This window comes from Huiozyma naganishii, chromosome 1 (assembly GCF_000348985.1).
Source record: "Huiozyma naganishii CBS 8797 chromosome 1, complete genome".
Taxonomy (NCBI): Eukaryota; Fungi; Ascomycota; class Saccharomycetes; order Saccharomycetales; family Saccharomycetaceae; genus Huiozyma; species Huiozyma naganishii.
Genome location: NC_035922.1, coordinates 809,217 through 823,533, shown reverse-complemented (window position 1 = coordinate 823,533; position 14,317 = coordinate 809,217). Strand labels below are relative to the sequence as shown.

Sequence of the window (14,317 nt, the reverse complement as noted above, 5' to 3'; positions counted from 1 at the left end):
CAATTATATCAATCCACCAGAGTGTGGTGTTGTAACCGCTCGGATTTCGAATCGGCAGAGAAAGATTTGTCGAGGAAATATACTGTTACACTCCATAACTGGCATCGCCTTTCAAATTTGCAAAAATAGAAAAGTCGAAAATTTTTTCCACTTACTATACTATACTACAATAAACAGCGGTTATGGGCGAAGTCCTATTTTACTCTGATTGCAATGTCAGGTCTACGGAAGAAACCGATATTCATAAGTTTTAGACTGTGCAACTGGGGGAGCTACATTGGAATCCTAGATACTGAGTCCAGCAACACATCACAGTAAGCTGTTCTAAAATTCTCCAAAGCCGCCGCAGTCCCACGTGACGAGTACGTGTAAGGGTTTTCCCAATCGGCTGAATCTTTCTAGTTCAAGATTCCAAGTAGACACACCTTTGGTTGAAGAAGGGACCTGAATTTTGACCCTCACCAGAGTGACCGATTAGGCTATCCCCTGTGTGCCTTGCGTAACGTATCTTTGTTCGATATGGGTAAAAAGTCTAAGCAGAAACGCAAACAGGGGGTACAGACAGGTAACAGTGTCAACGTGTCTTCATCTTCGGTTAGTTCAGGTAATCCAACACGAGGAGCATCCCCATTAGCGACTGCTAACTCCAACAATATGTCTGGTGATTCAGTGCATACGGGGTATGACAGCGAACTGCAGGCCAGTGACCAGAAACAGAGTTCTACATTTTATGATAGCAATGGAGGTGATGACAAAAAGACAACAAACGCTGTGGAGAGTAGAATGATTCATACAGCCTTGATGGAGGAAGATAATCCATTTATGGAGAAATACGCCAGTGAGGTGAGCCTGGACAAAGATAATGTTTCCGATCGGTCGCGATTGGGCGATGCAGAAAAGGATCACGATAGAATGAAATCAACGAATTCAGATAGTAACGCGCGAAATGTTAATGATGTCGATGATGATGACGATGAAGGATTAATGTCTGCTCCTATGATAGCAAAGGTTCACAACAGGAATGTTGTGGAATCTGAACGTTTCACGAAAAAGCGAAACTCCTTAGTTGAACGGACTAACGTGTCTGATAAGAGGCACGCGCGCATTTTGGAAGCGGGGAAGGTATCAGAGTTGCAAGGAAGAAGTTACATAACTTACACCATACAGTATAACAATTTCACTGTTCGGCGGAGATATAATGACTTTGAAAATTTGAGAGACTTGCTTGTTAAACTATTTCCGACAATCCTGATTCCACCAATTCCAGAGAAGCAATCAATAAGAAATTATGGCAAAGCCATAACTGGTGCGACCGGTTCGCAATATTTTTTACCATCCGACCACACTGGATCAGTAGACCTAACAACTTCGGTCATTAATGGCACCAAGAAAAACCAGGACGAAACTTTAATACGACATAGAATTAGGGTACTAACTCAGTTTTTGAACAAAGTGCTGAACAACGACGAAATTATGAAGACCCCCATTATTGTTGACTTCTTAGACTCGAATAACCGTGTATGGAGCGAGTTTGTTGCCAGCTCTGCTACTTTTACATCGCTCCCCAAAAACGTTCTGCAGTGTAACCCTTTAGATCCAACCAGCTCAACAAGAGTCCATGCCTCATTACCCATTCCCACCACAACTCATATTCATTTACCAAAAGAAAAGGTGACAAATTCAAAGGATCCGGAAACCTTGGATGAAAAATTGATGAAGTTTAATTATTCCTTTCAAAAACTGGATCAAGAGTACAAAAAATACGAGGATATAATGGCGAATGGGTTAACCAAGTTGAACAAAAAGCTTACGAAAAGCTTGAGTGGCTTGATTGTCGAATACAAAGAAATTAGTGAGGAATCAGCAGAATTTACAAAAGAAGCCGGGAAGGAATTTGAACTTGCCAGCCAACTGGCTCTGCTTAGCAGAACATATGATGAATCAGCTATAACATTTGAACAACTAGTAAGTCGATTACATTACAATGTAAACGAACCGCTCGGTGAAAGCGCTTTGGTGGCCACATCTGTTAGAGAATTGATCAAATATAGAAGAATGAAATTGATCCAGTTGGAAACATTGAGAAAAACACTACGGAGTAAGAATGATCAGCTTCGTAAACTGGAACAAGAGAAAAATGACTTCAGCGCAGTAGATAACGTGATTAACCAAGAAACTGCAAAGTCCGGCCAAATTACCTTTGATAGACCACCAACAGCACCAAAAGGTTATGGTGGGAAACTGTTGAACAAGTTTTCTAAAATTGCTACAATTGTGAAGGATACCGTCAATTATCAAGAAGTTGATCCTCAAACTTTAAAACTTTCGCTAGAGAATGATATTGCGAAGCTACAAGAGATGTTAAGCGTTGCAGAAAATGATCTACTAGTAATATCCGCTGAAATTAAGGAGAGAGAACTGCCCAAATTTTCCAAAGAGCGGGAGGAAGAATTGACAGATATTATGAGACATTACTCCAGGTATATGAAAATACATGCTGAAAAGAATCTAGAGATTTGGAAAAAGCTGAAGAGCGATCAAAGTGAAGCCGAAAGCAACGTAAAGCAGGTAGACAATAATACATAAAGATGAACTAAATATTTTGATGTTCGAATTACTAAGCAAAAATAAGGACCAAACTGAATGGTGACACGCTTTTTTATAGCCTAGTTCAAGTTAGTTACTTCATTCATCCCACTATATTTTTTCAAAAGACGCCAATACGGCCATTCCAATCTTTGGAAAAGTGGGACCAAATTGGCATAATACGGTGAAAGTATTTGTTCTCTGTTTCTCCCCTCGACCGCACAAACGATATCTTCGGAAAGCTCCTCTGGACTTAAATCTGGTGCAAACAATGTTGACGGAGTAGAAACATCTTCAAACATTTTTGTTCGTATTTTTCCCGGGCACAATAACAAAGTTTTTATTTTCCTGGGCATATGGATAGTCTCTGAATGTTCCATTAATAATTTCAAGCTTTTATGAAATGAAATTAAACATGCTTTGGCAGCGCAGTATGCGGTCAAGTTTGCTGGCGAGATAACACCTAAGATCGAACAAATATTAATGATAGTACTATCTCCAAAAGAAATTAAGTTGTCCAAAAACACCTGTGTTACCATATAGGCGCCTAGAAAGTTTACTTGAAGTATCCTGGTAATCTCTGCATCGTCCATCGACAGTAATGGCTTAATATTTGTTATTCCTGCATTGTTAATGAGAATTGAAATGTCGCCATGTTCCCTGACTATTCTTTTTTGTACTTGTTTTAGCATTTCAACTTGTGTTATATCACAAAAATAAAAACAGACTTTCTCATTTGCTAGTATCGTATCTTCAGGGGGTTCCAAATCGAGAATGATTACCTTCTCCACCGTGAGCAACTTGCTGAAACTTTTTGTCAAGCATAACCCTAAACCATTAGAACCCCCAGTTATTAAAACTTTTTGATGTTTACAAATAAAGGGAGCAAGCGCCCTCTGCTTTGGGGTTTTAAAGGCTCCAAAGTAAGAGTCTAGTAATAGGCCCATTGTTCTGCACTTCACTTTTCTATTTGGTGTATTTCATTTTGGAGTTTTTTATCAAGTTATAACTATTTATTTACACAATTCTTAAAAAGTAAAAATCTCAAAGTGTCAAACTATTTATAGTATACACAGTAAAGTTTAGACTTTTCGTGATAAGATTATATAATATTATACAAGATCCTCAAATATGACATATGAATAACATATTGCAGTATACTAATTCCCCTTGAGCCATACATCCAATTTAGTTGAACCATTCTCTGTGCAAATTTCCCACGTTTTCCCACTTGGTATTTAAATTGCCGAATATTTCCCTAAAGAAACATAAAGAATACTCGTCACTTGGGTGTACCATTTTATAAGATAGTTTTACAAATAGAAACAAACTGGATTAAATGATGATTGGTTTTTCTATTTTCAAGTCCCGATAACAACAATTGGATAATGTATTATATACCACTCCCCTTCCCAAATTGATACACAGTAAGCTTTAAAACCTTTTAAGTATATCCTCAAGTAAACTCAGTAAAGTGGTGTACAAACTTGCTATTCTTGGGCAACGCCATAGAGTTATATGCTTATCGGAAGAGACAGTGTGGTACTTACAACATCCTTACTGATTGATATTCGGGTAACACGTATCTATAATAAAAATTAATATTAAGGATCAGATTTCTGACAAAACTCACAGCTTTTGAAGGTTCATCGGACAACTTAGAAGCATCAGCTCATCTAGGTGCACATTTTTGACTTATGCTATCTAACCAAAAATGAATGAAAGACCGGAATTTTTAAGAGTGAAAAGAAGGAGAGACGATGATTCTGTACAGGCACTATGTATGTTTAATTGTTTGAAAGAATGCGAAATGTTGCTGTTCATGTGAATTAATACTAACAATCTTTTAACATATTTATTTTCGACAGTACTGGAGGAAGAAAGTAAGAAGAAGAATAAGAGGGCCAAATATGTGTTTAAGCTAACAAAAACACTTAATGATAATATTTATGCAGGTGAGGAAGAACTCTATAGTCCACTGTTGAAATTGTCAAATCACGGGGATCATCGACATTTCATTTTAGAACAGCACCTAAAGAAGGGAAAAGAGATATTAAGGGATAATACGGAACAAAGCACTGTGCAGGAACAGAAGCAATTTTTACCGAACTATGATACATCTTCTCAAAACCTACCCCCAGAGATTGCTAAAATGGTCGATAGCTACTTGCAGATCACTGAAGAAAAGTCCAAAACGGATGGTGAGATAAAGAAGAAACCCAGTAAGAAGCATTTTCACACAGCCGTGGCTAAGTTGCCTAGTTTAGATTACGTTTATGACGTGTACAAACTGGAAGAAATTCCTGAAGATGAAATATCCTCATATCCTATTGATAATATTGGTTTTGTGAAAATTGTCAATAAAAACATGGACCTGATCCCGGACGCTGAATCCGACGGGGAATTGTTACGGTCTGATGACGAGGATTCCAATGACGAGAATTACTATAGAAACGATTATCCAGAGGATGAAGATGATGATAGATCAGTCCTCTTCGATTATGCTGGCGAGGAGGAAGCCGCGGAGGAAGATGAGGAAGAACAGGAAGTCAAAGCTGAAATCGAAGCAGCTTCTATCACAAACTGGGATGAAAGGAAGGGTGGGTTAAATACCTCTCAGAATGCCGAAACGTTGGTACAAAATGACCCGTATGATGCTCTTTTTAGGAAGCTAGAAGGAAGTGAGAATATTTTGGAATCACTGAGTAACCACCACGTCATCGATATGGATGCTTCAAGTTTCGATTATATGTATGATGAGCAAGAGGAAATAATGGACGATACGGATGAAAACAATGTCAGCCAGCATGGCAATGAAGAACCCAATTCAAGGAATGAATTTTTCCCTAGTGATATAGACGATCCGCTTGCCCAACATCGAGATAAAATTTTTGGAGACCTACAAAGAATGATTGATGAAAAGAAATGAGCATCTGTTTCGTTCAGTGGTGAACAATATATCCACTGCCATTTGCTTTTCGTTTGCAGCTGATAGTACAGAGAGAAACAGATGTTCGATTGCAGCTTTTTTATGACAGGAATAGGTACCGAATCTCTTAATTAACAAACTAGATTATATTGACACATACACACACAAAGCTAGAGGCATTATATTTGATAACCACTTTAGGAGTATTCAACCAAAGTTGCCGTATGGGCGACTAAGGTCAGATACTTTTTCAGTTTTCCACTTGATTGGAATAGTAGATAAATACCGTCATTTTCATTTGCTACAAGTTCGGTGAAACCCAACGCCTCCTTAACAAATTTGGGGATACGCAACAGTTTAGAAGCTTCCACCAAACCCTTGTGTAACTCAATTATCAAATAGGGTGTGTAAAGGGCACGGATCTCGTATAGAACAAAAAAATTAACCGCATTTTTATCTTCTGTCAGCTCTACCAAAAATGTTTTTATCATTTCCATACTGCAGTTTGAATATTCTTGAAATTTCTCAATCAAAGTTGGAATGTTTGAATCCGAGTTTAGCAATTTAACAGACTTCTGCCATTCGGCGTATCTTTTGAAATGCTGCATCAAGTTTGCATATTGCAGTATTTCTTTAACTGAGGAATCATCATCTATGATATCGCCAGTGTGGGGTAACGTTTCCAATTTGTAAACATTAATCAAATTCTCAAGAGAATTACGATCTATGAAATACTCCAAAGATCCTACCTTACCATTCAATAGAAATCTTCTTGCCAACGCCAAAGTGCACTCCATGGCGTCAGTGTAAAAATGCCCTAAAAATAACCCCTCTACCGCATATATCAAATGCTTATCGATGTTTGTGATATCGAATGTGATTGAAATGCCTTGATCCGGAGTATAATTGGATTCGGTCTCAGCAAAAACTTTCTCTGTTGTACGTTTCAGTATGTTCAATATTGGCAATTTTAAAAATTTCATTAATTCAATTTGCCTTGTTTTAACTTTTGGCTCATCGCCCAGAGTGGACAGAACAAAAGAATAGGCTTCCATTGCATCAACTTCGTCGAGAAAGCAAATATAAACTGGTATTGGTTCTAACAATTCATATAGCTTCAAGATACTGATATAAGCCGTTAGTAGCTTCACCTTGTCGCCTTTTGATAGTGTACCGGGATGAATGATATCCAATAATATACCAACGTGGCTGATTATTCTCAATAAATATGGTTCATCGAGTAATTCTATGCTGGACTCATACCCCTTTACAAGATCTAATAACGTTTCGACGGAAGAATGAAGTAATGTCTCCAAATTATTCGAGATAACTGCACCCATAAGAACTCTGACGGGGTGCTCACTTTCAACCGGGTGCTTTGCAGACACCATGTTTAGTACCTCCTGTAATGTCTGCGTTTTAGAGGGCAAGGCCACAAATAGTTCCGATGGATCCACTTTCCCTCGGGATATCATGTAATTTTCAACTTCGATTTGGATAATCGAGTTTAAATTTAATAGCAGTTCTGATTCCCAATCACACTTGCTTAACACTTCTTCATTTGGCATTGTACCAGATATGTAGCTGTAAATTGCACGCTCATAAGGATCCAATTGAGAGTTTTGAGATAGTTGATAAACTGTTCTTCTCCATAAACAATGCTTTTTCACACCTTGTTGGCTATCGAATTCTTCGGATAACTGTGTATCAATCTGTGGGTTTATATACTCTTGCATCCCGCATAGAATCATGCATAGCGTGATATTTTCTGACAGTTTACACTCTTCGTATGCATCTTCAAAATTTCCACTTAGCAACATTTCGTAGATATATCTGAAAAAGATGTGATCTTGCTCTTTATCTCGCATATCAATAACAGCATCTGGATTTCTTAACGGATAATCTAGGTCTGCACTTTTTAGTTCCCCTGAAAGTAAAGTATTTGACCATTTGGAGGTTGGTAAATTTTTTGGTCTTTCACTGACTTTGATATTTTCTTGTAACCACACCATAACTATCCATATTTGATACAATGATCTGTCCTTATGCAGTAGTTCCTTCTCAAATACAGCGCTGGAATTATATGGATACACGGTTGTTTCTCCATCAAAATCGATATCAGCAGTTCTGAAACTCAACAGCAATTGAAGCAAATGCCAAAATCTGGCTTCCAATTCCCAATCGTTATACTCTGTTGTGTTGTTGGAATCCGAACCTTTCTGGACCAAACTCAAAGCAGATTCTCCGGCGATACTACGGAACTCCTTAATAACATCAAACGGGTTTGCGTTGTTCGCATCGTCGAATGTATCAACAACAAATGCCTTTAGAGCATCTGCAAATCTGACAAAGTGTTCATGCTTTTGTTCAGACACATTTGACAATTCCATTATGCTGTTCCGTTGATGAATAGAAACAAAGGGAAGAATGCCCACAAATGCGTCAAAGGATTCAAATCTGTCAAATACGAACTGAAGCTCTAGCGATTAGTAGATCGTGAAATGTTACATTCTTTTTTCCAATTTTATTTCTTTGAAAAATATTTGGTGTAGTGAAACCCTTGCTTAACGTGTAAGGTGATAACACATAAGACCAAGAACAGTTGAATCCAAAGACAATTAAACCATTACTTGGAGAGATGGGCGATGCCCTTCTACCTTTCAGTTGTTTTTGAGTATATATGCCATATACTATATGCATAACCATTCGGCGAATCGACACCACCCGAGTCCTGAGTCAGAAACGACAAGGGCAGTCCAAATACCTGGTTCGTTAACTTTAATATTTGCTGTCCAGGAACCATAACTTGTTTTTAGGTTGTTCTTTTGTATTTCATATACTTTACCGGATGGTGATCTGATGGCCATTGGCTGTTTTGTAGTATGTTCTTCTGAATTTGTTATAATTCCATCAAAGGGAGTTTGGAAAATTTCAAACTTATAATCATTATCAGCATACAAATACCTATTCTGCGGTTCCTTGATGTACATTTCCACTCTCTGTACTTGTTCTGAAGGTGATCTTATCACAAATTCGTATTTCATATCCGAACCTTCATGCTCCAGAGGAACAATCATGGATAATGGATGGATGTTTGCCCTGTTTGGTTGAGTGCCTCTTACGCCAGAGTGTATGTATAGTGTACCTTTGTGAACACCTGGTGGTAAGACTGCTTTAATTAGGGCGATTCTTCTTCCTGAGTTACTCCGGTGTTTCTTTATTTGACATAAACTCAGTTCCATTTGCTGATATACGTTCTGTTTGGATTCGTCGATACCACTGACAACGACTGATGTGAACACTTCTATATCGTTTGGTATTTCTAGAGAACATTCAAAAATCTCAGTATCTTCTAAGAATGACAAAGCCGTACTGTAATTGCACAAGCGTAATTCGTTTTTGAAAAACGATGGGAAAACCAATGGGAGGTACAGAACTGAGAGTTGGTCAAGACTGGGAATAATATGCTGTTCAAACTCCCTTGGCGGAACATGTGTGTAAATGAATTCCAGTGGTTCTACCAAAAAATAGCTATCATCCGCTTTCTTCGCCTTTTTACTAGTTATGAATTCGTGAATCGGATTTGTTCTATTTCCGAGGATGACATCAATAAACCTCCATTCCCCGTTGACCAAAGTTCTCAACCAGCAATGATTGTATTTAAACTCAGAGTTATTAGCATCTGGAATTTTAAGGAACCCAATAACAATTTCACATGTTATGTTCAAACTGCTTGCTAGCTTTTTGAACAGCCATGTAAGTTGATATGGAGTACAGTATCTACTGTACAATATTCTGTCCAAGTCTCTGGGTTCGCAGCTGAAATCAGTAGTGTTATTATCGTCAATCAGTTCAAACATCTCACAACAAAAAATGTAAAGACCTCTCAACACATCTAAGTCTGTCTGGTAACGAGCAGAAAATGTCATCTGCGCCCATGAAGCCAAATTCAGTTTACCGTTTTTGATACATCTTTTCCTCGTCATTGCATCGATATAATCGCAATTCAATTGGGTTAATAACACGTTTACAACACCTTCTTGCCCACCATGCCTGACCTCGTTAGTGTTGAGACCATTATATATTCCGTCTTGAGGATGGAGTACCAAATCCCTGTTGTTATCTAATGCACGCATGTAACGCGGATGCTTCTCATATTTGGTTAGGGTTCTTGACCTATTCAATTGCGATTTCACTGTAACCCAATCTCTGGCCTCAGTGTTTTCAGACACATTTAGATTTTGAATGGTTGGTAATTTGGGTAAATCCCCTCTTGCCGAGGTCGGAGAAGAAGCGGCAGGCTTTGACTGCATGAATTTACGGAAAAGACCAGAAAACTTGTTTCCTTCATTGCTTTCCTTTTCGGCGCTCTGTGGAGGCGGGTTTGACCTTTGTAAGGAGTCCGTAAATGATTGCGCCGCGTGCTTATGCCTCGCAAAACTACCTGCGCTTGTCGCACTAAAATCACTCATCAACGCAAAACTATTTTCGCTGTCCGTTAAGGATGAGTCGAGGTATTTGGAGTTTGAAAAGACACCAGAGGAGTTTGAGTTAAAGTTTGAATCAGTATCGGAATCAAACGAAAACCTTTTTTGCAAGGGCAAATTACCAACATTTGTTGGTTCCCTTGAGCTGTACAATGGAATGTCATTCGAAGAATGCGATTTTACAGGCTGGCGATGTCTATTTGATCTTGCATGTTTGGAGACATCCGGTAAAGGCGGTAAAGGTGGTAAAGTACTTGTCTGTAACTCCTCCTTGAATTTAGTTTTCAGTGGGCTTACCCTTCCATGTGTCGTTCTTCTTCCAGCGGACCTTGAGCTCGAATTTTGAATTCCGTATAAATCCGGGGCTGAACTAGAATACGATGGTTCACCGAGTCGTTGCAGATTGGTATCAATTTTAAGATTTCCCTTTCTCGGGTGTTTCTCAAGGAAATGGGGAGAGCTATTCTGTCGAGAACTGTAGTTCCCCGCATATGTATTTGAAATTTCAGATGAATTTTTGAACCCAGTCTGCATCCGAGATGGAATTTCTGGTATAGAACCCATTTTTTCCGAGTCCTGCTTATGGAATCCACTTGATGGAGTGTGTGATTTCTCACCTCTGAGGTGTTCATTAATTTTTTCCTCGAGAACTATTACAAAGTTATTTGGGAAGTATCCTGCACACTTTCTGTTTCTGAGCAGCTTACCATAGTACCATTCACCAGATACTCTTGTAACTTCCATTATATCCCCCTCTAGGAACCCCAGATCACGTTTAGATTGACCCGACCACCCATATCGGGCCTTAACTTTAAAAGGCGGCAGTAAGGCCGGCGATGCCATTGCAGTCATAATGAAGGTGGAATGATGTGTGAATGCAGAGGAAAATGCAGATGTGAGTGAAACGAATCAGAAGAATTTAGATAATGCAGTGAAGAAAAAAAGCTGAATTTTAATTCAAATGTTTGGATGCGCGGTCTAGTTGATGAAAGAAAGGAAAGATGAAGGACTATTACCTATTGATGGCAATGAGATTTTTATTGGAGATTTCACTTGCACTTCATAATTTCATCAATTGTGGTTATCACGCTTGGATAAAGCTGTTTCTTTGCAAGAAATATATATATATATATCCGTATGAGAGTGTATCTCTCCTCCCGCTGCTGGTCAATAACGGGGATGCCAGCACAGGGCCTCAAGTTAATCCCTTTCAACTTTTAGCAAGCGCCATCGAACTACCGTAGCAGCCCATTTCTCTCGACACATAAATCAGACCAAATTTCCCAAAATAATACTTCAAAATTTCCCAATCGAGAAGAGAAAAAACCAGCCATTTCCTATTTGGGACATAGATCTCTTCCTGGGAATACCGATTTTGAAGCAGTGTAGCAGGAGGGTTGTGGTGTAACAGGTTGTGAGTGTCTCTTGTTCACCGGGAGGTTGCCAAGATCAGAATGGAAAACCACAGCAACGTATGACAAGACGTTCTGTCATTATTCCATTTATCAAACTTGGCATCCCTACCTCCTGATAGTGACCCGAATTTGTTCTCGAGCCGGTGAAAGTGTTGATGGGAAGAGCTTCGTTCAGTCTTTGGTGACCGTAAACAATTGAAATAAAGAGAACAGTATATTTGAACACTACTTATCATCACAGTTAAGAAGAGCAAGACTGTGCTGGATGCAATTCGCTATATCCTGAACATCGTCGTAAAGCAAATCAAGTTACCATAAAAACGGAACCGGGCACGTGATCTTTCCAGGAATTTGTTAGCCCTTAAAAAATTACTATGTTTACGCAACTATTCCTGAGATTTGAATGCTGCCTGGCCGCCCAAGAATCCAGTCAGGGAGGTCTCAATTGACCTTATATCCCCGCATTATTTGTACATAGCGTGCCACTATCACGAAAGTGGCATTACCCAACACCCATTTGGCCCTCTTCATCGCCGGACTCAATCATTATGCCTTCGCAATCAAACTCAACATCCAAATCTAAGTCTCATCTCATAGGTGGCTTTGTTGGTGGCTTAACATCAGCAGTTGCATTGCAGCCGTTAGATTTGCTCAAAACAAGAATTCAACAAATAGAGCATTCAACGTTATTCTTATCCCTCAAAGGTATTAAAAATCCATTAGAATTATGGAGAGGGACACTGCCGTCTGCATTGCGAACATCTGTGGGGTCCGCACTGTACTTATCATGCCTAAACAAAATGCGAACGTACATAAACTCACATTCAAATGGGGCAATAAGTCAATACAACAAAAGCAGCACGTTACCACAGCTGACAATGTCACAAAATCTGGCAACCGGAGCCCTTGCAAGAGGACTCGTAGGGTACATCCTAATGCCGGTTACGATTTTAAAGGTGAGATACGAATCCACCATGTATAATTATACCAGTCTTTGGCAGGCAACAAAGGCTATATACGCGACGGACGGTATTAATGGTTTCTTTAAAGGGTTTGGCGCAACCTGCCTCAGAGACGCACCATATGCAGGGCTCTACGTTCTGCTATATGAACAATCAAAAAAGTTGCTGCCAACCATTGCTCCAAAATTTATGATTTCATATAACGAAGATGGAAATTATGCCAGATTCACCGCTACCGGAATCAATGCTGCGAGTGCTATCAATGCAGCAAGTATCGCTACCACAATAACTGCCCCGTTTGATACAATCAAAACCAGAATGCAACTACAACCAACGAGATTTCGAAACTCGTGGCAGACGTTCTCGTACATTTTCAAACACGAGAGATTTAACAGACTATTTAGCGGCTTGAGCATGAGGCTGGCCAGAAAGGCAATCAGTGCAGGGATTGCATGGGGAATCTACGAAGAACTAATCAAGCATTTTGATCATAAATGAAGAACAAAGGCACAAAGGAGGCATAATGGCATTGCATCATGAATATATATATGTGCTTGGCTTCAGAATAGTACAAAAAATAGCATTACAACCAGTTCTTTGACATGACTACTCTATATTCTGTATAAATATAAATCGTACGCAAATTTAGAGACTATAGTTACATGTAAAATGCTGGTTTAAAAGTTTTCCTTCCTTATATTTACTTGATCCTCAGGGAGAACGGTTCGTAACTCCCTGCCTAACACATCCAACAATTTAACATTATTTCTTAACGATACCCAGTCATTCTGATAGAAATCGAACCTGTCAGGACCCGACACCGGAGAAGCCAGCCAAATTTGCTTATTAGGAGGCTGCTTGTTGATCACATACGGCCCAAGTTTCGGTACTACAAGTGTCATCACCCCGCTAGAGTATTCAACCTCTGGAAGAAGTTCAGGGAAATCGTCACTAAGCGTTTCTAGATTTTCCAACAGATTATCCAAAAACTTGTTTGCCTCATTATGGTATGTAGTAAGAGGTAAATTCGCTACTTCTGGTGGGATAACTGTACCCGTTGTGGATGTTTGCGAATAGAATTTTAGCAAATTTTGCCCTAGGGAAGCTCGTTGTGACCGAAAAGCGTATGGACGACACCCTCGACTTATTAGGCCTCTGGTCATGAGTTTTCCAATAAGCTTCGCAGAGTTTGTGCGTAAAATCGAGAGCATTTGGGGCCTTTTAATTTTATCCTTGATTACGCACTTTGTAACAGTCTACCGACGATTATTAATAAGCGTTGTGACGGAATCTTTATATCAAGTTCCTCACCTCTGAAAAAGCACTTTATTGTGAAAATGAAAAATACAGCGTGAATGACAATCGGAAAATGGAAAATTTGATAGTCATCGCTTGACACATATCTCACACAAGGTATTTAGTTTCTCCAGAGTACGTCAGTGAGTAGCAAACCCAATAATTTGAGAGATGAATCCGTATGCTTTTTTGATTGTTTTGGTGATTGTTATACTATTTATCACTGTGCTGCCCATGTTGTCTGGTATTGGCAAGTTTGGGTTGGGTGATCAAAAAATTAATACTTCGAAGAAAGCCATGAAATTTAATCTAAGAGAGAGTAAAGAGGAAGGAGATAAGTCGAGTATAGCATCATCCCGTTCTTTTAATATTAAGGATACTTATGAGGCCGATGCAAAACATGGTCTCAAAAAACGAGGTGTAAGTAAGTACACGGGTAATGATGACCCAAACCAATTCGATTTTGATGTTGATGATTTGATAAATGAGGACAGAAAGGAAGAGGAGGCGGCTATTTATAAGAGACGCCAAGAATGTAATGGGAAGGAACGTGAGACGTACGAAAGTTTTGTCTAGTGAACAAAAAATGGGAAACGTTGCTGCTCTGTTTAACTGTACTTGAATTTTATAGACAAATCACTA

At 39.1% G+C, this 14,317-nt stretch overlaps 8 protein-coding genes across 8 annotated transcripts; 4 read left to right on the top strand and 4 right to left on the bottom strand.

Annotated features, from left to right (window-relative positions):
- Positions 1-519: 519 nt before the first annotated feature.
- On the top strand, positions 520-2,586 carry ATG20 (Atg20p; the record flags this gene model as incomplete). Its single annotated transcript, XM_022609863.1, has 1 exon — positions 520-2,586. The coding sequence occupies one exon, from the start codon at positions 520-522 to the stop codon at positions 2,584-2,586; it is 2,067 nt and encodes a 688-aa protein (XP_022462464.1).
- Positions 2,587-2,666: 80 nt separating this feature from the next.
- Positions 2,667-3,533, bottom strand: KNAG0A05520 (short-chain dehydrogenase/reductase; the record flags this gene model as incomplete). Its single annotated transcript, XM_022609852.1, has 1 exon — positions 2,667-3,533. One exon carries the CDS (start codon positions 3,531-3,533, stop codon positions 2,667-2,669), a length of 867 nt encoding a protein of 288 aa, XP_022462463.1.
- Positions 3,534-4,300: 767 nt separating this feature from the next.
- IWR1 (Iwr1p) lies at positions 4,301-5,515 on the top strand (the record flags this gene model as incomplete). Its single annotated transcript, XM_022609841.1, has 2 exons — positions 4,301-4,367; positions 4,455-5,515. 2 exons carry the CDS (start codon positions 4,301-4,303, stop codon positions 5,513-5,515), a joined length of 1,128 nt encoding a protein of 375 aa, XP_022462462.1.
- A 197-nt stretch (positions 5,516-5,712) lies between these two features.
- On the bottom strand, positions 5,713-7,905 carry NUP84 (Nup84p; the record flags this gene model as incomplete). The annotated part of the gene is made up of 1 exon (XM_022609830.1): positions 5,713-7,905. The coding sequence occupies one exon, from the start codon at positions 7,903-7,905 to the stop codon at positions 5,713-5,715; it is 2,193 nt and encodes a 730-aa protein (XP_022462461.1).
- A 300-nt stretch (positions 7,906-8,205) lies between these two features.
- Positions 8,206-10,854, bottom strand: CYK3 (Cyk3p; the record flags this gene model as incomplete). The annotated part of the gene is made up of 1 exon (XM_022609819.1): positions 8,206-10,854. One exon carries the CDS (start codon positions 10,852-10,854, stop codon positions 8,206-8,208), a length of 2,649 nt encoding a protein of 882 aa, XP_022462460.1.
- A 1,111-nt stretch (positions 10,855-11,965) lies between these two features.
- Positions 11,966-12,877, top strand: HEM25 (Hem25p; the record flags this gene model as incomplete). The annotated part of the gene is made up of 1 exon (XM_022609808.1): positions 11,966-12,877. One exon carries the CDS (start codon positions 11,966-11,968, stop codon positions 12,875-12,877), a length of 912 nt encoding a protein of 303 aa, XP_022462459.1.
- Positions 12,878-13,056: 179 nt separating this feature from the next.
- Positions 13,057-13,590, bottom strand: YFH1 (ferroxidase; the record flags this gene model as incomplete). Its single annotated transcript, XM_022609797.1, has 1 exon — positions 13,057-13,590. One exon carries the CDS (start codon positions 13,588-13,590, stop codon positions 13,057-13,059), a length of 534 nt encoding a protein of 177 aa, XP_022462458.1.
- Positions 13,591-13,846: 256 nt separating this feature from the next.
- EXP1 (Exp1p) lies at positions 13,847-14,251 on the top strand (the record flags this gene model as incomplete). The annotated part of the gene is made up of 1 exon (XM_022609786.1): positions 13,847-14,251. The coding sequence occupies one exon, from the start codon at positions 13,847-13,849 to the stop codon at positions 14,249-14,251; it is 405 nt and encodes a 134-aa protein (XP_022462457.1).
- Positions 14,252-14,317: the final 66 nt, after the last annotated feature.